The following is a 26276-nucleotide window of genomic DNA, read 5'->3' as shown; positions in this document are numbered from 1 at the left end:
ACTGCTGTACCGCGGGACCCGACCACGTTTCTTGCGGCCCGGGAATGAATTTCCGAATAAATCACAGGAGCGATCGGCAACTCTGGTGTAATTTAAAAGGGAGCGGGGGGGCGGTCTAACAATATCGCTCCCGAGCAAGCGAGCACGCACACATCCACGTGGATGCTGTTTGTGTGTGTGTGAATGAGAGAGAACGTGATGCTGTGCGCCGCTTGGTGCTCTCCGTGTGTGTGTGTGTATATATGAATGAGAGAGAGCGTCCCACGCTGATCTCTAATACAAACGAGACAAACAGGTGACTGCAAACCTAAGGTCGCATATACGGTATTCAGTTTCTGAACGGTTTAGGCACAAGCCAACAGTGCGGTGACGCTGTCTGAGCCTTACTTCATAATTTTTTATTATGCATGGTAATACTGAGGTAAAATAGGGAGGAGGTTTGACTGTATCAAAATTTGCATACCGCCCAAGCCTAGCCTGAATGCATTCTTGATTGTTGGTGCATGTTCTTGTTGGTAAGAGCTATAATTAGTCATTTTGCAGTAACAACATTGACGTTTCTCAATGTATGAACTCAATTAATGAGAAAACTGCCTTAAGAATGCTTTTAAAATAACATACCTTTATTTAACCTCAGTCTAAAACCCTGATATGAAGTGAACTCTACAGTAAAAGCAGGAGATTACACGAGTTCTGCTGGAAGTCCAGCGGTGGCCCAGTGTGAATAGACACCCAGAGAGGCACATGGGGAAGGGTTAACAAACGCGTCTGTATTGGCTTTATCACAGAAATCAGGAGTAAGAGAAACGCTGATGTCCTCCTGAACCGCAGCGGGGACACACTCACTCTCATCTGGGTCTGACACTGGTGCGGGACGCGTCCGCAGACTGGCCACTCTCCTGCATACAGCCCTCATTGTGATGGGGATGGACATGCATCTGGAAAAAAAATCAAATCAAAAGAAAGCAAAGGGAGGAATAAAGGTTTCAATTGCAAGCGTAAATAAATATGATAAGAGATGTAGTGCTTTAGCAGAAGTCAGAAATTCAGCTACAGTATTGAATAATCCAATGTAAAATAACACTGTACTCTTCACTGCTGACCAGAACTCAACCTTGCAGAAACTGCCATGTGACGACTGCAGTGCACACATTGTGATATCGAGATATTGTGCAGCCCTAAACGGAGGATGTTTCCAGAACACGAGTTACAGTTTTGAATATGGCAAATTTTTGGCTGTAAAAAGTGCAGTAGATGATTGTCTACACATTTTTTGTGCCGTCAAACAATTAAATTGCAATTAATTTCATTCAAAAGAAGTTCATATTTACAATATATATATATATGTATCTGTGCATGGGTGACATGGTGGCTCAGTGGTTAGCACTGTGGCCTCACAGCAAGAAGGTTGCTGGTTCAAGTCCCGGCTGGGTCAGTTGTCATTCTGTGTTGAGTTTGCATGTTCTCCCTGTGTTGGCATGGGTTTCATCCAGGTGCTCTGGTTTACCTCACAGTCTAAACATGCGCTATAGGGAAATTGATCAACTAAATTGGCTGTAGTGTATGAGTGTGTGTGTGTGTGTGAGTGTATATGAATGTTTCACAGTGCTGGGTTGTGGCTGAAAGGGCATCCGCTGTGTAAAACATATGCTGGAATAGTTGGCGGTTCATTCCGGTGTGGTGACCTCTGATAAATAGGAGACTAAGCTGAATGAAAAATGAATATCTGTGCATAGTGTATATAAATATATGCATGACTGTATTATATATAATATTTGTTATATACCAGCCCAGGACTCAAACCAGCAACCTCTTTGCTGTATGGCCACAGTGCTAACCCCTGAGCCACAGTGCCACCCCTTGGATCAGCATGAGGGTGTTTTAGAGTTTGTTTTTGGGTGTCTGAACCCTTTTAAGTTCATTTGACGTTTTTGTTGTACTGTACATACCGCATGAGGACTCTGGATATGTACTCATCCAGCTCGTGATCCATAAAATCAGGCATGAGGAGTTTGCAGCTCATCTGATGAGAGTCCACCACCGCCACATGAACTAAAGCAGAAACAAATCAGCGCACTGGCTTCCAGAAGTGATCATAATTAACATTTGCTCATGATTGGAAAAGAAATACAGAAAACAATAAATTAATCTACTGGAAACTAAAAATAAGACAGATGCCTGCACTGATAAGATATTAAATCATAGCCTGTATTTATTTTAACTTAAAGAAAACCAATGAGATTTTTAATTTCTATTAACTTTTATGGTGTATACGGTTTAAACAGTTTAACACGTGCATATTTATTCATGTTAGTTTTAGGATATAATACTTTTAACTTCAAAATGGTTCATACAACAGTAATAAAAGCATAAAAATTATACTATTAATTTGTAAAAATGCCTGAGAACACAGTAGGGTTTACTGCAATAATCATATGGAAAGACATGTATTTATAATCAATAAAAAATAATAATAATAAAATAAAAAAAAATTATATATATATATATATATATATATATATATATATATATATATATATATATATATATATATATATATATATATATAAAACACCACATTTTAAAAAATAGATTGGTAGGGATATTGTTTTATAATTGAATGCATTGACTAAATAAGGAAAAGTCAGAATTAATAATAATTGCAATGATGCATTTTCAAAACCAATGCAGCCTGTTTTTGATTAAATAATGTAAATCTAGTTTTTACGGCTGGTAAAAAAAATAAGCATATACAGTATACGGTTAATAAGTCACCAGCCAATGTCATAAATAGTTGTAGGCCCTGTCTGAAAATATTCTACGGTTTGCATTAAAAACCTGAAGGATAAGTTTGAGTAAAGAGTCCTTACGAACAGCCAGATGCTCGCTCTCATGGAGGCTGAATGTGATGGAAAAGCAGTGGTCTGATTCTGGAAGCAGCTCACATGTCAGCTCAGACAGTAAAGCTGCATCTATAGGACAGATGGTATTAACAGGGTGCACACACAGCTTGCCTAGCTTCAAATTCAATCAGCTTTCAAACACTTTCCAGGTTCAAAACAGTCACATTCAAGGGCTCATTGTAGAGACACATTTGAGAGCAAGGTTATATTGTGTTTCTTTGTAAGATACATTAAAGGTGCTTTAAGATGGACTCTTTTGCATCATAAAAATAAGATATCTTCAGATATGTTATACTTGTTTATCTGAAATCAAAGCCTAAGTCAGATATTCTGCTTTGAAAATGTGCGTTCTGTTTTGCAACGTCTGCCACTCAATACGCCACAAAGAGAACATTAGTGCATAGGAGGAAATATGAAGAGAGCCAAAACAATTCCAGACAACTTAAATACATCAAATAAAAACCAAATAAATTCAAGCACTTGTGGCAATTTTCAAAAATGTTCTCCTTTTTTCCAGATTCACAAACAAACCCGGTTTTATATTACTGCAAATGAGTGTGTGAAGGCCAGAGGAGCGAGTGCGTGAATAATCAGCATTACTGACCCCTGCTGTGGCTGTGTTTGCTGAAGCAGCTCTCCAGCAGGACGCTGATGGCAGACTGATGGCGGAGGATCTCCAGTAAAGCTGGGACGTGGCCCGGGTGCGAGAACGGCACCGCATCCATCAGGGCTCCGTTCCAGTTCTCGCAGCTCCATTGGGCCCCGGGGAACACATAACTGTGGCACTCAGAGCCAGGCAGCGGCTGAGAAACATCGAACACAGCAGACGAGGTAAATACCAAGGTTAGTTTGTCTAATACATGCTTCAGTTCATTAAATTTATGTATTTATTTAAATTTAACTCGTTAAGAAACTTAAATTTGAGTGTTTTGAGGGATATTTACTGCATTCTGATCGACAATAACCTTTGATGAACCATGTTAGAGCTTAATGTAGGTCAAACTATGCATCTAGTTTTACATTGCTTTTAGTGCTCTGGAGCTGCTGGTGTCAGAATGTAGATTTTTTTTTCAGCATGGACTGATTACCATAATTATGCTTTCACAATGGTGTGCAATCGCTATGGGCTGGTCAAATGTTTATTTATATTATCTATTCTTTTCATTTTTAATATTATGACTTAAGATACAGATCAGAGAAACCCATTTCTCACTGTTAAAGGGCTGAACCCCCATACAGCTTGTTTTGGCATACTTCAAGGGGATCAAGCATTAATTAGGAAGGTCAATCCCCCCCAATCCTGCCTGTAACTCACACCCTGGTTATCGCAACACTCAATAACAATACTGCATATTTTCCCAGGATTGCGCAGACATAATTTCTGTTAAGTTTTTATAGATTTTCAGTTTTAGTAATTGTAGTTTAACAGCAGCTAAAAGTTTGAATAACCATTAAACCCAAAACACACAAATGCAACTTAAAAAGTGCAAATTGCAAAGAATTTAGACAAACTTAATTCTTAATAATTATTAAAACTTATTAATAAAGATAATGTATGTAGTTAGTGCCTAGTTTACATTTGTGTTTAAATTGTTTGGCAAAGTGTAGTCATGCTCTCGAATGGTGTTTGGTTGTAAAATTGCATCTTATTTTTACTTTTGCTAATTATTATTCTTTATTTCAGTTAGTTTTTTTTTATTTCATTGACTTGTTAGTGTTGTGTAGCTTTAGTTTTAATTTATTGCGACTATTGCAGTAAGTTTTTTTTGACTACTTTGATTATTTTACTTAAATACAAAGCAGAGAAACGCACAAATGAATCAAATCCTCTTGCAGCAGCACATAATGGCAAGGACATGCAATGCAAACAATGGTAGTCAGTTACGAGCAAACAGAAGAACAGTTCATGCAATGTCTCGCATTAGCATGGCTAGCATAGTTGTTTGTGCAGATTATAGGGGTTTGGATTGTAAACAGACCACAAGAAACTGCAGGCCGTCTGTGCACGATGTGTTGGGGTTGTATTTTCTGCTGGTCTTCAGGAGTAGTTTGTGCAGCGGCTCCACCTGCAGGGGTTTCTCTGCTATAACACCATCTGGGGGATCAGAGAAAGCAGAGCACTTGGGGAAAAATGCAGGATACTCTTTGAAAATGATGCATAACCCAAGACGCTGCAGGTGAATAGGGTAAATCTGTTATACTTGTCACCGCACTTCCCCAGTTTCTGGATTTTGTTTGGTGTTAATAGTATTGCAAAATTTTAAATAAGCAATCAAGACATCATTTCATTGAATATGCATTTTTTCTTCTGGAAAATGTATTATTTGATTTATTTTGTCTAGAATAAAAGCAATATTAGTGTTGGATTGTCTCCAGAACAAACCACTGTTATACAATGACTTGCCTAATTACCCTAACTTTACCCTAATTACCCTAGTGAAGCCTTTACATGTCACTTTAAGCTGAACACTAGTGTCTTGAAGAATATCTAGCCTAATATTATGTGCTGTCATCATGGCAAAGAGAAAAGAATCAGTTATTAGAAATGTTTTATTAACTATTGGTTAAAATGTGTTGAAAACAAATCTACTTTCTGTTAAACAGAAATCGGGGAAAACAATATACAGGAGGGCTGATAGTTCTGACTTCATCTGTATATCTCGTATAACGCACCTGTGATTTTGCCCATCTTCTCTATGAAGGACGTGAGCACAGGTAACGGCGGCTGTAGTTTGAGCAGAAAGGTTGCAGGGAGAAGCAGCGAACAGGCCTCAGTGAGTGGCTGAAACACAGGAAACCTAAAACACAGGACAAAATCAAAACTCCATATTGGCTGACAAAATAACTGTGAGAAAAACTAATATTGCAGCATTCATCTGCTTGACTGGAGTTAGAGAGTATTGTGAAGATTTTAAAAGAGCTTTTGTACGGTGAACAACGACTAAACGACTTAGAGTAAACGGCTAAATGAGTAAAGTGTCTAAACACTGCTCACCCGCAAGAGTCGACCTGAGGAGGAGAGGAGATCAGAGACTCCATCTGCAGTCTGTGAGAGGAGTCAGTGCTGCCCGCCGTCACCAGAGCTACACGGCCAGCGCTGACCTCTCCTACACACACACACACACACACACACACACACACACAAATGTCAGAGCATGACTGAGCCCATTTCACACTTATGCCTCTCTCCACTGTGTGACAGTTCAGTACAGGCATGTTTACACCTGATCCCTTCATACTTTCTCTAATCACACAGCTATCAGATTTCTGAAAACGTTCCCATTTACATTTGACCACAATAATACAGATATGATTCTGATCTTCAAATCCAGCACTACATGTAAATTTAACTAGGTTATGTCAACTAAACAGATAGATACACCTGCCCCTTTTATAATGTATAGAAACACAAGCTATATATCTTGTAAGGCATACAAATAGTTTTAGATGCAAGCTGTAAAACAATCACATCCCACAAGGCTTCGCTGTCATTAAGTCTGAATGAAATCTCTATTTTTGTCATACAGATACATGCAAGACATCATTCAAAACTGTAAAGGTTTTAAATTAATTTGTGTATAACCTACTCTCCCAAAAACAAAACAACTTGCCTTTGTAAATGCATTGAACAGTGTATTTTTCCATTATCTCCTTTCAGAGATGGGGCTATCGTGAATTAAAATACTGATTCTTATACTAGAAACTAATTGTGCCTCACCACTTTAATTTTATTTATTAAATTCAAAATGTTATTTAAAAAAAATAACTAAAATTAAAACTTACAATTAATAAAACACTCAAATAAAATGCACTGAAAATGAAATCTGTTTTAATACCGGTGCTTGACAGCCCCATGAGAGCATCTGCTGGACTTATGTAGTACTCGATGGTCATTGGTGAGCCTGTGAGGAAGAACATATACACAACGAATGAATATTTCTGATCAAACACGCTGATCTGAAGACACGGTTTAATGTTCCCTGCGCACCCTCTCTGCCAGACTGCACGTTCCCAATCCTGCCGTTCATAATGAGGTCAATGTGAAGGTCACTTTCTCTCAGAGATCTACAAGAAATAACATTCACAACATCACACACTCCTCTTCAAACATGGCAAGTGTGTGTGGGTGTGTGTGTTTTTCAGTGCGAGAACTCGCACACCTTGGCAAATGGGATATTTTGAAGAGGTCAGTTTCCAGGTGCCGAAGAGAGCTGTAGACTTTAATCTTCACATCACTGGCAGAACACAATCATAATTAGAGAAATGTTAAAATATTATAGGACATATGCAGATATTTAATATATTGTGATAATGATTATGCTCAATATTGATATCGTGCTCTCTTCAAAATATATTCAGATTGTTGTATTTGTGGTTGTTCGTCACAGCACCAAATTAATAAAAACTCAATAGACAATTTAATGTTGATTGAGTTAACCATGTTCTTTTTGCATGTTAATCTGCCCGATGACATCAAAAATTCAGTGTTCATTTGTTAATAATTAAATTTAATTAAACTTTAATCTAATTAAAGCTCATTTTAACTTTAAAATTAAATGTTATTTTAACCACTCAAGCATTTATTAAAAATGCTGATATTATTTTCTTATTTATTGCATAACATATTAAAATAAAAGTCAATCATTTTATTAAAAGGAATTAATAACTAATTATGTTTTTATTAAATTAACTATAAATGTAGATTTTTCTCACTGTTGATTTTAATGCATTAATTATTGTTTAATATTACAGTTTAATTGGTTTGAAAGCTAAAGCAATACATTACGTATTTATTTTTATTTATTATACTGGTTAAGTCTTTTTTGCAGTTTAGGTTAATATCCCCGTAAACACTGCATTATTTATTATTTGCACAATGAAAATAGCACATTCGTTGCACTAATTGATCTTGAGTTGTACATATACATCTGTAATCATGTTCATATCTATCTGCATACCTCTGATTATTAATAGCAACCAGTACATATAGTCATCTATTGTAAATCTCTGTTCATTGTTATTACAACCTGCATACAATGTTCATAATACATCCATCTATAAATATCACCATAGTTTTTCTGTAATTGCACTTTATAACTGAGACCTGTATCCTGCACTTGGTGCTATTGCACTCCTGGTTAGACCTAAACTGCATTTCGCAGCCCTGTACACGTATAATGACAATAAAGTTGAATCTAATCCAATCGTAATAATACTGTATATCATGATAAAAGCTTCAGCAGTTCATCTCAAGATTATCTGATAACCACAGAAGCCTAAGACATACAAATGATTGCCTGATAATCAGGCAGTACCTGTCTCCTGGGATGTTGTAAAATGAGGCAAGATCATCCAACTTTAGGGAGAACTCTTCAAATTGTTTCATCCTGTAGGAAAATGGTAAACATTCATGCTTCAACTCTTTAAAATAAAAAAAAATAAAAAAATAAAATTATATATATATATATATATATATATATATATATATATATATATATATATATATATTAATAATAATTCTATTTACCTTAACAGCTGCAGGAGTGACGGGCTGGACTAAAACAAAACAAACAGTGTTTATACAGGTAACACATGAACACCGCCACATCTCTAGGTTATACAGTGCGTTCTGAAAAGGTAATCTGTAGATCTCTCACTACAGGAGCTTCCCCGTGATGAGCAACCCTCACATCCTCCACTCGTCCTCCCGGCAGCAGCAGCACCTCGATATAAAACAGGTCTGCGGTCAGGTAACACACCGTCTCTGTGGGGCTCAGGTGGGACCCCAAGCTAAAAAAAAAAGAAAAACAGGACATGGTAAGATTAATGACAAGAGCAATCTGCAGAGATATACAGTGCTCAACATGAATGGAGTGCGCCCCATTTTAAAATGAAATGTTTTCATCCATTTCTCAGTCCATATAGGTCATATATTTTAGTGCATTTGAGCAAAACAGATTTATTAAACGTATATTTGTATTAAAATAATATTTTAGTCACCGAACATCTTTAGAAATAGAAAGATAATGCAATTAAATTCATGCAAAGTACTGGGAAAAAATTCTCCTGAAATTTTTTCCTAACATATAAATGTGGTTGTACTAATTTTGGACCATTATAATAAGGTATTGTGTTAGATTCGGCTTCGGCACAGACTAATCTAAAGTATACCCTGCTGAAAAATCTAGCTTAAACCAGCCTAGGCTAGTTGGCTGGTTTTAGCTGGTTGACCATTTCCAGCCTGGTTTTCAGCCATTTCCAGCCTGGTTTTAACTGGTCAGGCTGAAAAATTACCAGCCAAATCCAGCTAAAAACAGCTTGACCAGCCTGGTTTAAGCTGGATTTAGCTGATTTTGGCTGGACTCCCAGCTTGACTAGGCTGGTCAAGGTGGTTTTAGCTGGTCATCTCCCAGCCTGACCAGCTAAGACCAGGCTGGAAATGGCTGGAAACCAGCCTGGAAGTGGCAAAAACCCCTCTAAAACCAGCCTGGTCAACCAGCTAAAACCAGCCAACCAGCCTAGGCTGGTTTAAGCTGGATTTTTCAGCAGGGTACACACAAATATAATATTGTAAAGCTTTATTTCGATAATAATTAATGTAATTGAGAGATTTGTGAGGCGTGAGCTCATATGTTGAACACTGTAAACTCTAATATTTATATTAGTAATATATTTGTTTAAAGAGAGACACATTAGTTGAGTTTATCTAATGAAGAGCTAATGTGCCCAAATGTCACACTATCTGATAGCCTTTTAATAAATTTGGATATTTTCAAGGCTTTGGTACTGCTGCCTTTACATTTTGCTTTTTTGTACATATATACTCATGCAACTAAAGACACGGGTCACATTTGAGCAATTACTTCTAAGCAGTTAAGCTAAATTAGGAAAAACAGTGACTGCAATCAAACAGGTTTCCCAAGTAAATAAATACATTTTCTGAAATTTGAAGAATACAAATAATACTGCATTAAACTAAACATCTGCAGGTTGAGGGTGTACTGTATGTTTAAACAATAGCGTGCTAAAGCTTGAACGTTTACAACACTATCAAAATTATTCGCATATTTTAAATTGTAAGACTTACATGTAAGATTAAAATTGTATTTTGCAAGCCAGTCCAATAGTTGATGTTACTTTTATGTTTATGTATTAAGGCAAGAATGGTGTTGTTTTCAAAAAGTTGCACTTTAAAACCCAGGGTATCCGCACTGTCTCAAGTCTTGAATCTCAAAAGTTCAATTTTAAGCCTTAAAAAGTCTTAAATCTACTGAAATGATGTGTTGTAGGTCTTAAAATGTCTTAATTTCCCTTTGTTCATGTATAGCTACCCAATCTGGCCATTAACACCCATACAATCAATCTCAAAAAAAACTTTTAACTTTATTTAAAAATAGCATTTAATTACTTTCCTTACAGTAACATTTGCTTAAAGGTTCTCCATTTATTTACTGCTGAGGATACTGACCTATATATATATATATATATATATATATATATATATATATATATATATATATATATATATATATATATATTTTATTATTATTATTAAATTATTATTGTTGTAGAAATAATTGAAAGCTATGTTTTATTCTATTCTTGGTAAGGGTTATAGGATTTGTGAATGGATATATTTAAAAAGTAATAATAAAAATAGTCAAAAATTATTACTAAATGAATTTAATTAGTCATTTTTTTGATAGAGCAAGTGAAAATCTTTCATTGATTTTCATCTGCTTTTTGGGGGCCAGGTGGTGGGGGCAACAGTCTCTGGAGAGAACCCCAGACTTCCCTTTCCCCAGATGGTTCCTCCAGCTTCTCTGAGGGGATCCCGAGGCGCTCCCAGGCCAGGCGAGAGACATAGTCCCTCCAGCGTGTCCTGGGTCTTACCCGAGGCCTCCTGCCTGGAAACCTCCCTAGGTAGGCATCCAGAAAGCATCCGAAACAGATATTCGAAAAAAATCCTTAGCATTTAGCCCTGTTCAAGTTTAAAATTTCATTCATAATGGCCTAAAAAGACGTCTTAATTGTGACACCTGCAGAAACTGTAGTGTTAGCTCTTTCAGGCCCCCAAAACACTGGGGTCATGCAAAGGAATCTCCAACAGTTATTCAATGAACAAAATACTAATCTCGATAAATAAAGAGTACTTCATAGATGAAAATGGTGATAGAATAAAAACAAAATGTTCTTATACAGTGCAATATCTCCACGTAGGAAAAGTTCAAACCCTCTTTGTTTGGCGATCATCTCTAGTCTGGACACCATTGCTGCGGAGGACGACACTACACACAACACACAAAACCAGGAAACTGTAAAAGACTGACATTTTTATTGATAACTATGATAGTTCAATTAAAAAAATCCCTCACCGTTGAGCGCCTCGTTGATCTTCTGCAGACATTTTGCGATTGGTTCACAAACTCTGCCGTCTCGTGTTTTTTCCTGTGAAGACAAATCTTCCTCACCTGCTTATTTCGCCACAGAAAAATGCAGAAAATCCCTGAGGGATGACTTTCGCAGACTAAAATATAACCCAAGCGTAGCCTCCAGTGATTTTCCAACCAACAAATAGCATTATGCACCTTACAGCTGCTCGGAGGAACTCAGATTTAATCATCTTTGTGGAGAGAGACCTGCTGTTTGGCACTGATTTATGCAGTCTTAAGCTCCACATCTGGATCAGATTTGAAGGGTTTTGTGTGCAGATAATGGCAAATGTCTGAGGGTGATCCAGGGTTTGGCTAATGTGCAATAATTGACCCTTACTGACCGCCATACGACATTGTATGTGTATGTTTATTTTTTACACACATTCTTAGTGCTTATCGCCCCCTATTGGTGCATAGTTTTATAATCTTGATGTTAAAGGGATGGTTCACACAAAACTGAAAATGCTGCCATCACTTACTCATCGTGCATTCGTTCCAAACATTTGAGTTTCTTTATTCTGTTGAACAGACAACAAGATTTATTTTGGGGGGAAAAGCCAGAAACTTTCCTACTATTTTATATTTATTTAATATATATATATATATATATATATATATATATATATATATATATATATATATATATATATATATATTTTTTTTTTTTTTTTAAATAAGTTCGCATTAAGTTTTTGGTGAACTGTCCCTTTAAGTAAGTTATTTTATTTACTAATAGTGATAACACGCATTAAACAGTTTGTTTAGATGCCAAGTATAAATGAAAGATTAGCTGAACTATATAAAGGTTAATGATTGCAGGTTATTGTATAGGTTTATTATTTTTAACGGCAGATTATGAGAAGGTTAAATTCAGTAAATAAGCTACTATCGTTACATACTGTGAAAGTTAACTATTTTTGGTTCTGAAAACTGAGGTTCAGGTCCTTAAACCTGCTTTCTAGAAGACCTACTGGAGGTTTATTCTTTTGGCAACAAAACTCCAGTAGGGCTGTGTGATAAGATGATAACTACATTTTCATTTGAAGAAAGAGCATTATAATTAGTATTTATTTTATTTTAGTTCTCCCATCAATCGTTGTTATGTCATTGTTGTTTAAATGGACGGTGTCATGTAAACACTTTGACATTATTGTTTTGAGACGTTTGTAAAATTGACAGCATTTAAGGTTTTTTTGTAATTCAGATCTCAATACTAATCACGTGACAGAAAATAATGAGTGGAGAAGCGCAGAACATATCTAAATGTTTCTTACCATACATCTCCGTACCAGCTGGAATGACTCATTCCAAGATTTCTCAGCATATTTGGACTTTAATTCAGACATTAAAGTTTTGGTCTTCATGCATACAGGACCTATGGAGTAAAAAACTAACATGTCATATCTCGTGTGGAAGACATTTTAATCTCGTTATTTTTTAACCTGCTTTAATTTATGTTGTAACGAAACTGATATTATAAAATGTTTATAGCAGTAGCTAAATAATTTATCACACAACCGTTTAAAATAACTATAACCCCTAACTACTGTATAACCCTCACAAGCCAATAACAAATAACGACATTTTGTCATCGCTCATTAGACGTTACCGCGCTCGCTCTTGAACTCCATTTTGTTTTCTTAAATACGTTCAGACTGCTGTTCTAGACTTATGTCAGAAGATTAAGAACTCATCACTTCGAGATAACCAAATGAAAATGAATATTCAAACTTATATCTACTTTTCTGAGGCTAATTATCTTCTAATTGACTCTAATTAGCGGGCGCGCTCGAGAATCTGGAGGCGGGAGGTGTTGCGATATGGGATACAGCCGCGGCCGGAAGTTAACGATTTTTATTGAATAAATTGTCCATTAATTGTATTTTATTAGCGTCCACCCCTAACCCCAACCATCACAATAATGTAAATAACAATAATGTAAACAATAATTTACAATAATGTAAATAACGATAATTACACCGAGAATTATTCTTATTATTTTTTAAACTATTTGTTAAATTGTATTTTATTAACGCGTACCCCATCCTAACGCTCACAGTAATGTATAAATATATAAATTTATATTATATATATATATATATATATATATATATATATATATATATATATATATATATATATATATATATATATGTATAAATATATAAATTTATATTATATATATATATATATATATATATATATATATATATATATATATATATATATATAATTTATATTAATATCGCTGTACATTGTCACAAACATCATGCTATATCAAAGACTATAAAATACAGCAGACATGTTATACTGCACTGATAATTGAATTGTTGTGCTCTTAAGTTTACCAGCAGTCATAGATAAATGCATATTGCATATTTTTAAAATAAACTTCGGTTATATTTACGTGAGCGTCCGCAGCTGTATCCCTTCTAGACTTACCGGGAGGGAGCCGCGCGCGCATGCGCAGACCGCCGTGCGCGCTTCCCTACCCTGCCTGCATGGAAAACCGAAACGGATCCATGTGACCCGCCTATCGGGATCCTCATCAGCTCCACACCCGTGATCTGTGAGCTTCTGCCGCCGACACACCGAAGATCACGGCGATCCCAGACGGAAGTGCAGTCTGAGGGCAGCGAGGCCGGTTCCGGTGGCGTTTTTCGGGATGCAGTGACAGGAATCTCAGCTTCCCGGGAGTCCTTGTGTTTCTGGATTACCTTTAGCTGAACGAGCAGACACAAAGGTACGAGCAAACACAGCTGTCAAGACGGAGATTTTACCGGTGTCCTTATTAATGTCGTGATTTGTTCTCATATGAAATCCTGACTGGATGCTAATAAATGAAAGCTAACTGTTATCATAGAGAACATATGATAGGAGAGTGTGCGATGAAGGCTAGCCGGACAGCTAGTGTATGTAACGTTATATTTGTGTGTGTGTGTGTGTGTGTGTGTGTGTGTGTGTGTGTGTGTGTGTGTGTGTGTGTGAGAGAGAAAACAAACAGTACCAATGACCCTCACCAGAAGTACAGATACCATAGTAACAGATGATAATACCATGGTATTTTGATTTTGACTAACGATTATCATCACAATGGCATAAAATAAACAGCAAATTGGGTTAAAATGTTCCTAAACCCATGGTTAAAGTCAGCAGAATTATGATTATTGTGTGTCTGTGTGTGTGTCTGTGTGTGTGTGTCTGTGTGTGTGTCTGTGTGTGTGTGTGTGTGTGTGGTGGTGTTGTTGTGGTGTTAGGAGACCCAACCCTAGCATCCCTCTCCATCCATCCATACATACATGCATATATAATGTGCACATACACACACACACACACACACACACACACACACACACCCACAGTCATGTGTGTGTATGTGATGAATCCTTCATTCCTTACATCTCTTAGATTATCCTCCTCATCCTCATTCTTCATCTGTTACTCCTCTTAGTGTAATTAGATAGATCTGCTGTCGTTATAATGTGAGATGCTGTAAATATGAACAGTGTATTTAAGTTGTGTTTGTGCTCCAGCACAGTCACATTTGCAGCCTGAGGATCCTGTTTCAGATCTTTGTTTTGCTTTGATGTGTTGATATGTCAGCAGCTGTCAGTCACTGTAGCCCCGCCCAGACCACCGCTCTCCCTCAGTAATTATTCATACTTTGAGTTTGAAGGAGATTTATTTCAGCGTACGCTTTATTTCTGTAGTTTTATGTCCTTTTACTTTTTTATATTAGGATTATTATTTATTTCTGTTCAACTTTTAATTTGTTTTATATAACAGAGCTTTTACAGTAGTTTAGTATTCATAATGTGAATTATATTTTATTTTTATAGTTTAGCTTTTATTTTTATAGTTTAGCTTAAGTTTTATTCCATTAATTATGTCTTTTTAATTGTATTATTATTATTATTTTTATTTAGCTTCAATGTTTTTATTTACCAGCGTTTTCACTTGTAGTTATTAAAACAATAATGTTTAGAAATGTGTTTAAAAACATCCCATCTCCGTTGAACAGAAGTTGTGGAAGAAATATAAAAGAATTGTGATTAAACAGGAGGTTTAATAATTCTGACTTCAGCTGTGTATGCGGCTCGTGATTTATTGCATTTATTTATAATAATCTGCACATGCTTAAGACGTGTCTGTGTGATTTATTACAGCATCCTCTTGTTTTATGTCTAGACTATAAGTAGAATATTAAATAACCAGACTATCCATCTTATCCAGGTACAATTGGGGCAGTGCATGGTCTTCTCTCCGTCAAACTCCCACCTTGACCCCTGGCTTCACTGACCTTTGACCTGGTACCCTGACTCTCTCCGCTCAGTCCTGCTCGATCTCCTGTTATCATGGCGGCAGCGAAGCCCAAAGGGCAGAACTCGCTGGCTCTCCACAAGGTGATCATGGTGGGCAGTGGCGGTGTGGGAAAATCTGCTCTGACACTGCAGTTCATGTATGATGAGGTGAGGAGGATCTCTGCATTTTACACTAGAGATGAAGGATGATCTTATTGTGAATATCTTACTGTTAATTTTGATTTATTTTCGACAGATACTGTGATTGCGATTTTGATTCATTTTTGTGAAGTCAAGATGAGGCTCAATATTGTAGTTTACACACTAAAGGGAATACAACATTCTTTGACTGAATATATAAATAATCATCATTAATTGCGTGTATATATAGTTATACACAAATATTTCCCAAATGCTAAGACATTTTTCACAGTATTTCCTATTTGTTCTTCTGGAGAAAGTCTTATTTGTTTTATTTCGGCTAGAATAAAAGTAGTTTTTAATTGTTTTAAACCCATGTTAAGGTCAATATTATTCACCCCTTCAGCAATATTAGTGTTGGATTGTCTCCAGAACAAATCACTGTTATACAAGGATTTACCCAATTACCCTAACTTTACCCTAATTACCCTAGTGAAGCCTTTACATGTCACTTTAAGCTGAACACTAGTGTCTTAAAGAATATCTAGTCTAATATTATGTGCTGTCATCATGGAGAAGAGAAAATAAATCAGTTATTAGAGATGAGTTATTAACACTATTATGATCAGACGTGTTGGAGAAAATCTGCTCTCCGTTAAGCAGAAATTGGGGGAAAATATATAAGGGGGCTAATAATTCTGGTTTATGTATATATATTTGAACTGTCATTAATCCCCATTATCACTGTAATCTCAAGATTATTTGTTTTGTAATATTTATTTATCCATTACTAAACTGCACTTCACACCTTTTTTCTATAAGGTTAATGAATTAATTTTTTATTTATTTAATTTATTTATTTAATTATTTAATTACTTTATTTCAACATTTTATTTAGATATATTTTCCTCAATTTAAAGACATTTTTTCACTTAAAAATACATCAAATTTTATTCCATAAATGTAAATTTATTCATTTTATCCATAGTTAATTTTATTTAATCTCCATCATCACTTTAATCTCAACATTTCCTTTTCAATTTAATGATTTTAGTTTAGTCATAATAATGATTTATGTTCAACATTTTATTTATTTATTTTCTCAATTTAAAGACTCCTAAAACATCCCAAATATAAAGTTTTTTCTCAACATTTTATTTTACCATGATTTTTCTTTTTTAATTTAACCAGTTTAATCTCCATGATCACTTTAATCTCGAGATTGTATGATTTATTTATTAATTGCTGAACTGAACTGCACTTCACACCTTTTTATTCTAGGTGTAATGATTTAATTTTTTTCAAAACCATTTAATGAGTTTATTCTCAACATTTTATGTAGATTTTGTTTATTCTCTAAATTGAAATACTTTTTTCACCCAAAACTCATCGATTTTTCTATTGTCAAAATATAAAGTTTATTCTCAACACTTTATTTTATTTCCATTATCACTTTAATCTCGAGTTTTTTTCTCAAAGTTTTATGATTTTTTTTCAACATAATTAGTTCTTATTGAGAGACACGGTGGCTCAGTGGTTAGCACTGTGGCCTCACAGCAAGAAGGTCGCTGGTTCGAGTCCCAGCTGGGTCAGTTGGTGTTTCTGAGTGGAGTTTGCATGTGCTCTTCGTGTTGGTGTGGGTTTCTTCCGGGTGCTCCGGTTTCCCCCACAGTCCAACCACATGCGCTATAGGGGAATTGGGTAAGCTAAACGGTCTGTAGTGTGTGTATGTCCTGGTCCCCCAGATTGGGGGTTGAGCGCTGGAATAACAACTCACCCCTAAAAACTAGATGTTACGAAACACCAATATGGTTCGGCTAAATTTCAACAAAGATATAAAATGACCCTGGGAGTAAGTAATTACTTTAATTATAATTTTTAAAGAGTTTATTCTCAACATTTTATTTAGATTTTTTTTTTTTCAAAATTTAAAGACTTTTTTTTTACCAAAACACATTTATTTTTTATTCTTGAAATTTAATGTTTATTCTCAACAATTAATTGCATTTAATCTGGATTATCTCTTTAATCTCAAGATATTTTTTATCAATGTTAAGATTTGTTTTTCTCAAAACATCATGTCTTTATTTTCTAATTTAATGAGTTTATTCTCAACATTTTTCTGTAGATTGTTTTGAAATGTAATATTTATTGTCAACGTTTTATTTTATTTAATCTCCGTCATCACCTTAATTTCCAGATTTTTTTATTCCCGAAACTTCCCGAAATGTTTTATTAAAGACTTTAATTTAGACTTTTTTTTTTTTCGATAAATCAAAGACTCCCAAACATCCCAAATATAATGTTTGTTTTCAACATTTTAATATATATATCTATGTATATTAAATTCTAATCAGTTTAACCTCCATGATCATTTTAATCTCTCGATTGTATTATTTATTTATTGATTTATTATTGCTTAACCCTAATCATCTTCCCCCTAATATTATCATCATCTTGTCTCTAATTACTCCCTAATCACTTTTCCTCTGTGTTTTCCCTCAGTTTGTGGAGGACTACGAGCCCACGAAAGCAGACAGCTACAGGAAAAAGGTGGTTCTGGATGGAGAGGAGGTTCAGATAGATATCCTGGACACGGCCGGACAGGAGGATTACGCTGCGATTCGGGATAATTATTTCCGCAGCGGGGAGGGATTCCTCTGCGTTTTCTCCATCACTGAACTAGAGTCTTTTGCAGCAACTGCGGATTTCAGGTGATTTACAGCTCTGGGCTTATTTAAAAGAGCAGCATTGATTTCAGACTCTAAAAGTTGCTCTTAAATTGATGAGAGCGTCTTTTCATGCTGTGATCCTTTTTTTTTTTGTCTAATTGTATTAAGCTTTGGTTGCAGTGGTTGATTATTGCAGATGCCAACAAGTGGCTTAGTCTAGTCGATCTGCATTTGTGTATGTCTCTTCTGTTCTCCAAGGATGTGTTTATGTCAAAATACAGTAATATTTGTGAAATTATCTTACAATTTAAATGAACTATGATTTCACACTGGAGTGTAAAGTAATGATGCTGAATATTCAGCTTTAGATTACTGGAATAAACATGATTTTAGACTATATTAACTGAGAAAACTCTTATTTTAACTAAGGAGTAATTTATAGAGGGAATTACTAGAAACACTGCCGTGTGGAGTGCATTAATTTAGGATTTATTTAATCAAAAAATGGAATGGACTGGAGTGCATTATTGTACTTTTCCTTTGTTCTCCACCCCTGTATGTTATGTTGTTGTGTGTTATATGTGGCACATGAACATGCCATTTCTCTCTATCCTCAGAGAGCAGATAATGCGGGTCATTTATTAAGTTATTTTATTAGTTAAATTTGCCTAAAATAAACAAATATATATTTGTATATTTGTGTGTGTGTGTGTGTGTGTGTATATATGTGTGTGTGTGTGTATATTTTTTATATATATATATATATATATATGTATATATATATATATATATATATATATATATATATATATATATATATATAATTTATTATTATATATTTTAAATATTTATTTTATTTTTACCTTTTAACTTGTATTTTATTCATAATTTTCATTTATGTTTTTATTTTTAATTATTTAAACATTTTTAGTATGCAGGTCATTTCTTAAATATATTTTTTTAAGTTTGTTTATTACATAATTAATTAGAATAATACAATTTATTTGCTTCTGTGGGAATATTTTTGCAGTTAAATTTATTTAAAAAATTTATTTGTTTACTTATTTATCTGTTTATTTCTGTTTATTTAATTTTCTATCTATTTATATTTTATATTTTATCATTTATATTTACTATAAAACATTTGTAGTTGCTTTAGTGTAAATGTTTGTATATGGCACAACTTGAACCCAGCGTTTCACTCCATCCTCAGAGAAACGGGTCATTTATTGCATTAGTTTTAGTTACATTTATTTAAAATATAGAAATTAAATACATATTTTATGTTTTGTTTGATTTTTTTATTCATTTAGTTTGATTTATTTTTATTACTATTATTTTATCTGTCTGTCTGTCTGTCTGTCTGTCTATCTATCTAATTCATTAATTTATTAATTAATTTAGTTAGTTAGTTAGTTAGTTATAATAAAACATGAAGTTGCTTTAGTGTAAGTGCTCTTTGTGGCACAACATGACCCCAGCGTTTCTCTCTGTCCTCAGAGAGCAGATCCTGCGGGTGAAGGAAGATGAAAACGTGCCCTTTCTTTTGGTGGGAAATAAATCTGACCTGGAGGACAGAAGACAAGTGAGCGCCGACGAGGCCAAAGCCAGAGCGGATCAGTGGGGTGTTTGCTACGTGGAGACGTCTGCTAAGACCCGCGCCAATGTAGACAAGGTCAGCACCACAAAACAGCATCAGTACACCAGAGTGCCAATTATACATTGATCGAGGGACTTAACTTTTTCTGTAATGTTAGTTTGTTTAATACCTGCTTCAGTAAATCAGATTTACATGTTTATTTAAATGACATCTAATTTATTAATCCGTCCCTCCAGGATTTTGCTGAATTTAGATTTTCTGCAGCTAAACTGATTAGTTTTGATGAGTTCTTGCAAAATAAACAGCAAATTTCAAAGTATTTCTTTTATGGTTTTGCTGTGAAAATATACACAAATATGTACACATCTCTTTATTAATTGCTTGATCTCGAAATTGCTTGATTTCTGTCATTTCTATATAAACACTGAGAGAAACAGAGAGAAACTAGACTGTACTCCTGAAGCTGCTCAATTATATTTGAAAACAAAACCAATATTGAGCTTAAAATTTATTAATAAATGAATGCTTTTATTCTAGAAAAATAAGTTGTTGCCTTACCATAGCAACTGTAGAATCAGCACAACAGATCAAACAATCCTACTGAAGTTGTGTTACCATGGCAACTGTAGAATCAGCATAACAGTTTAAACAGGCCTACTGAAGTTGTTGTGTTACCATAGCAACTGCAGTATCACTACAACAGATCAAACAGGCCTGCTGAAGTTGTGTTACCATAGCAACTGTAGTATCACTACAACAGACAAAACAGGTGTACTGAAATTGGTGATACCATAGCAACTGTAGAATCACCACAACAGATCAAACAGGCCTACTGAAATTGTTGCCATAGCAACTGTTGAATCACCACAACAGATCAAAAAGGCCTATTGAAGTTGTTGCCATAGCAACTGTAGAATCACCACGACAGATCAAACAAGCTTACTGAAATTGGTGTGTTACCATAGCAACTGTAGTATGACCACAACAGATCGAACAGGCCTGCTGAAGTTGTAGTGTTACCATAGCAACTGTAGAATCACTACAACAGATCAAACAGGCCTGCTGAAGTTGTTGTGTTGCCATAGCAACTTTAGTATCACTACAACAGATCAAACAGGCCTGCTGAAGTTGTTGTGTTGCCATAGCAACTTTAGTATCACTACAACAGATCAAACAGGCCTACTGAAGTTGTTGTGTTGCCATAGCAACTGTAGTATCACTACAACAGATCGAACAGGCCTGCTGAAGTTAAATTAAAATGTCTCAGGATAATAATTTTGTCTTCAACTGTACATCTCCACTTTTTGGGCTACAGTTATTATATCTCAGACTATTTCTCCTGCTGATAGAACTAAGTGTTTGGACTCTTCATGAAGCCAATCGTTCTCCAAGATGCCGTGCGGTTTTGTTTGCAGGTTTTCTTCGACCTCATGAGGGAAATCCGCGCCAGGAAGATGGAGGACAGCAAGGAGAAGAACGGCAAGAAGAAGAGGAAAAGTCTGGCCAAGCGAATCCGCGAGCGATGCTGCATTTTATAGTGTCCGTGCTGGTTTTCTCTCTCCGTTTGGCAGATGTATGTGTATGTTCTCTGTTTCTGCTGCCAGTAATCCTCATCTGCGGTGTCTCCTGCTGTTTGTGTGTCAGATGTGGGCTTCTCCGAAGGACCAGGACAGTCTGAACTCTTAGATCGATGCGGTAGAGTGTCTTTTATTCGGTAATATTGTCCAGAAGCGCAGGACTCGGCCGGTCTGTGTGGACTCGCTTCCATAAAGCTCCTGCGCAACACGCAGATCCGAGAGCTCTTTTATTTTATTCACGTGTCAGATGTTTGTTTTACGGGCTGTCAGGCCACCTCTTTGAGTTTAATGGCTGTGTTTTGACATCAGTCTTGGGTGATCCAGTGTCGGATTAATAAATAGAGATGAACAAGACGGCAGAAATGTTTGATTCAGTCACCTCTCTTTCAAATGCTCATCAAGGGTGCAGTTATGGGATCAAAAATAATGTCGTATCTGCAGCTATAGTGCAATTAGATCCACTGTAAAATAAATAAATAATGTTATTGTGTGTTCATTAGGGTTGGGCGATGTCGACCAATTTGGCATCGTACGATGTCTAATGTGAAACATCGCGATGGACGATGGCATCGTCGTCATAGGCAGAGGTGAATTAATTTTTTAGGAATAATTTATTTATTTATAACGAATTTATTATTTGTAGCCTACCTTTTCAACTACCTGACCCGCAAGGTCTATGTTTTACCTATAAACACACACACACAGATTACCACCTGTCAATCACTTTTTCACCACAACAGATCAAACAGGCCTGCTAAAGGTGTTGTGTTACCATAGCAACTGTAGAATCACCACAACAGATCAAACAGGCCTGCTGAAGTTGTAGTGTTACCATAGCAACTGTAGAATCAACACAACAGATCAAACAGGCCTGCTGAAGTTGTAGTGTTACCATAGCAACTGCAGAATCGGCACAACAGATCAAACAGGCCTGCTGAAGTTGTTGTGTTACCATAGCAACTGTAGAATCAACACAACAGATCAAACAGGCCTGCTGAAGTTGTAGTGTTACCATAGCAACTGTTGAATCAACACAACAGATCAAACAGGCCTGCTGAAGTTGTAGTGTTACCATGGCAACTGTAGAATCACAACAACAGATCAAACAGGCCTGCTGAATTGTTGCGTAACTATATTGATAAACTATATTGAGTCTTGTTCCCACAGAACTGAAGATTGTTCTCGTTTACTCTCACTGGTTTAAAACCTTTTTGAGTTTCTTTCTTCTGTTGAACACAAAAGAAGATATTTTAAAGAATGTTCAAACCTGTAACCATTGACTTCCATAGTAGTTGTTTTCTCTACCATCGAAGACAATGGTTACAGGTTTCCAACATTATTCAAAATATCTTCTTTTGTGTTCAACAGACTAAAGAAACTCGTACACGATTGAAACCACAAGAGGGTGAGTAAATAATGAGTAAATGTTCATTTGTGGGGTGAGCTGTCCCTTTAACGCCATCTTTAATGTCAAGGAATAAAAACATCTATAATGGTAGAGATTAAAAACATCAACAGCCAATCAGAATCTTGATTTGCAGAGCTCTGGCATTTAAAGGGGCATGCACACATTTTTGATTATGTGGACTGAAATATAGTTCTGGTTCTTGGTGTGAGCAGGCATTTATGGAAACCCATTTCCACCACAAGACAAAAAGAAGGTAATCACATCTTATATCTTACTATTTCCCTCACAATTTCCTTTCCAATAGAGGCTTTTTTAGATACTTTATTTTTTGCACCTCACAACTCCTAAGTTAATCATTTTATTTTACAAATAATAATAATAATATATAGTAATTTGACATTTGCACTTCTCACAATTCCGAGTTTATAAGCTTTTTGGTTACACTTTACAATAAGGTTGTGTTAGTTAATGACAATACAGTTCTTCACATTAGCTCACGGTGGGTCCAGTTTTTATCAAGTTACCCACCGTACCTCAAACTCCCCGCTGGAGGGGTTTCAGGGCAAACACGATGTATACAACTCAAGCCACTGTTGAACTTTTATTTTGTACAAATACACAAACTAGGCAGCCTGAGTACTGACGTCACACTAGTTTGTCAAACTTCGACGTTCCTCCTCGTTTAATTAATTAAACAGTTGCAAGCGTACCAGCCCTGAACAATAATTAACTGAGAGAAAAAAAAAAACATGCGTCTTGACCCATACACGGACGCAACCTATTGGCTGGGAACAGTAATACACATATCCATAATCTATTAGAATTATGACGTATATGAAAATACAACATGAATGTGCCTGCACTTAAACTAACATGGTAAATATACATGCTTTTTTTTCAAATACTCTGGAACATAATAACATCTAGCATTATTAATATGCAGTTAAAGTCAGAATTATTCGCCCCCCTTTGAATTTAATTTTCTTTTAAAAATATTTCCTAAATGATGCTTCACAGATTCAGGAAATTTTCACAGTATGTCTGATAATATTTTTTCCTCTGGAGAAAGTCTTATTTGTTTTATTTTGGTTACAATAAAAGCAGTTCTTAATTTTTTTAAAGCCATTTTAAGGTCAATATTATTAGCCCCTTTAGGCTATATTTTTTTGATAGTCTACAGAACAAACCATCCTTACACAATGACTTGCCTAATTACCCTAACCTGCCTAGTTACCCTAGTTCAGCCTTTAAATGTCACTTTAGGCTGTATAGAAGTGTCTTGAAGAATATGTAGTCTAATATTATTTACTGTCATCATGACAAACAGAAAATACATGAGTGATTAGAGATTAATTATTAAAACTATTATGATTATAAATGTGTTGAAAAAGTCACTCCGTTAAACAGAAATTGGGGGGAAATTAATAAATATGGGGGCGAATAACTCTGACTTCAACTGTACATATGCAAACAATAGTAACAATCGTGAATTTGGAATGTACTAATGCATTAGTAACGTTGAACTATGATTATAGTAAATCCTGCACATGATTAGTTAATAACGTTAGTAAATATACATTAACTAATGAAACCTTGTTGTGAAGCGTGACTCTGTTCTTCCATTGTTAAATCTCATTGTGTGTGTGGGGGGGTAATGTGTTGAGTTTATAACTTGCAAACCAGAATTTTTTCTTGCAATTCTGAGATTTCTTTTTAGTTAGAAGATAAAATGATGGACTGTTTTATGGCATTTCTATTGTTTTTTAAACAGATCTTGAACTTGTTTTAACAGTATTTCCTATTTTTTCTTTTGTGGAAAGTCTATATTTCTTGTAGGTTGGCTGGAATTATTTATTTATTTTGATGTAAAAACTGCTGAGATCAATATTATTAACCCCCATAATAATTAGCTACATACAAACCACTGTTGTCCAACAACCAGCATAATTACCATAAATAACCTAGTTAAACATGTAAATGTCACTTAATGTCTGTGTGCAGTCTGAACAGCAGAACATGTTCAGTGTAAAGTTGAATGTTTACGCGGCTTACATGAACTCTTAGTGATGAAAATAAAAGAATTGTTTGAACAAACACTCGATCTAAAAGCACACAAATGCAACGAATAAACATTATCATCAACTCAGACTGATGTATTCCTGTTAAAGATTACGTAAGAAACGTGCAGTTAAGCATATCTAGTTTACATTTGTTGGCAAACGAAGGAACGTGACAGCATGTGTAATGTTTATATGGAATAAATAACTTGCATTTGTCTGTAAAAGGGCATCTAACAGCCACAGGTCTGATTTTTCACTCTGCTTATCAATGCTGAGCACTATTATTTATTACTGTTTATTTATTATGTATGCTAGTTATGTTATTTCAGTTATTTGTTTTCCATTTGTTGTGAATTTGTCATTTGTATCAGTTAATGAACGTGTTTTCTTTATTAATAGTTTCAGTCTGAGTTTTGGTGTGCTGTAATAACCGTGTTCTGTACATCAGCAACAGAACAAAGCATCGAGTTTCACACTCTTGATATTGTTCAACAGTAAAATAATGATAATGAAATAACATAAAGCAAAATAATATACAGGTAAATAATGTTATATGTGATTTGAAACCCAGAGACGTGTAGGTTTAACCCGTAGAGGTCATTAATGTACAGTCTGTCAGTCCAGTGATGAGTTTATTTCTTATATTAGTTGATCTTCTGCTTTTTATACATGTATCGTTCGTGTGAAAGCTTATTTCAGCCATTTCAAAATTAAATAAACACATTTTTTTTTATTTAAATGTGCTTTTATTATTCACAAGAAGACTTGCTTACATTTCCTTTCCTTTATACAGTCGCTTTTAAAGCTGTTTTAGCAGCCAGATACTATTGCAGTACGTCTGGTTTATTTGTAACTTTAATAACTATTATTATTAAATGAAGTTGGACTGAAAAAAAATCTGGAATTGAGAATTAATAATCAAATTTATTCATTTAATTTAATGAATAACATGAACGACGCTCGGTGTAATCGCTTTTTACATCGCTGTGATCGTCGGGGTAGGGGTAGATGTTAAAATACAATTCAACAGATGCTTCAATAAGCAATATAGCCTCAATAATTCTCGGTAAGCTCCGTCCGCGGCTGTATCCCTTACACGGTGTTGATCCTCCGCCGGTCACGCGTGCATCGGCGCCCCCTGCCGTCCGCTCCTCTGCATAAGCGCATCAGCGACCGAGG

At 35.3% G+C, this 26276-nt stretch overlaps 2 protein-coding genes and 1 long non-coding RNA gene across 7 annotated transcripts in view; 2 read left to right on the top strand and 1 right to left on the bottom strand.

The window, feature by feature from the left end:
* The window catches only part of si:dkey-192l18.12, a 79545-nt gene extending 68719 nt beyond the window's left edge, over positions 1-10826 (top strand). Inside the window, exons 4-8 of the long non-coding RNA XR_012399645.1 lie at positions 3421-3746; positions 8176-8303; positions 8439-8488; positions 8566-8720; positions 10658-10826. This is a non-coding gene — a long non-coding RNA (si:dkey-192l18.12). The remainder of the gene's footprint in view (positions 1-3420; positions 3747-8175; positions 8304-8438; positions 8489-8565; positions 8721-10657) is intronic.
* On the bottom strand, positions 603-14360 carry med1l (mediator complex subunit 1-like). Of its 4 annotated transcripts, none has more exons than XM_073940393.1 (17): positions 13831-14360; positions 12613-12713; positions 11279-11351; positions 11137-11191; positions 8561-8693; positions 8431-8459; positions 8219-8290; positions 7064-7138; positions 6892-6968; positions 6740-6805; positions 5899-6010; positions 5577-5701; positions 4883-4998; positions 3508-3706; positions 2871-2972; positions 1950-2052; positions 603-938 (listed from the first exon to the last, which is right to left on the bottom strand). In XM_073940393.1, the coding sequence occupies exons 2-17, from the start codon at positions 12700-12702 to the stop codon at positions 683-685; spliced, it is 1683 nt and encodes a 560-aa protein (XP_073796494.1). In that variant the 5' UTR covers positions 12703-12713; positions 13831-14360; the 3' UTR covers positions 603-682. The 4 variants fall into 4 exon arrangements, with proteins under 4 accessions (XP_073796494.1, XP_073796492.1, XP_073796493.1 ...); XM_073940391.1 differs by having other exon boundaries at positions 13781-14292; XM_073940392.1 differs by having other exon boundaries at positions 13746-14045.
* On the top strand, positions 13841-21992 carry ralaa (v-ral simian leukemia viral oncogene homolog Aa (ras related)). Of its 2 annotated transcripts, none has more exon segments than NM_201018.1 (5): positions 13841-14081; positions 15572-15807; positions 18286-18494; positions 19953-20127; positions 21468-21988. In NM_201018.1, coding segments are annotated over 4 exon segments (621 nt in total). In that variant the 5' UTR covers positions 13841-14081; positions 15572-15693; the 3' UTR covers positions 21591-21988.
* The last annotated feature ends 4284 nt before the right edge of the window (positions 21993-26276 follow it).

Source organism: Danio rerio, chromosome 24 (assembly GCF_049306965.1).
Source record: "Danio rerio strain Tuebingen ecotype United States chromosome 24, GRCz12tu, whole genome shotgun sequence".
Taxonomy (NCBI): Eukaryota; Metazoa; Chordata; class Actinopteri; order Cypriniformes; family Danionidae; genus Danio; species Danio rerio.
This window is presented reverse-complemented; position numbering and strand designations above follow the sequence as displayed.

Excerpts from the sequence above, each read along its gene's own strand:
- med1l (XM_073940391.1), bottom strand. The coding sequence starts at position 13,802 with ATGCGCGCGCGGCTCCCTCCCG. Across the intron at positions 12,714-13,780 it reads GCGCGCGCGGCTCCCTCCCG|GTCCTGTATGCATGAAGACC; the intron begins GTAAGTCTAGAA and ends TTTACTCCATAG. Across the intron at positions 11,192-11,278 it reads GATCAACGAGGCGCTCAACG|TGTCGTCCTCCGCAGCAATG; the intron begins GTGAGGGATTTT and ends TGTTGTGTGTAG.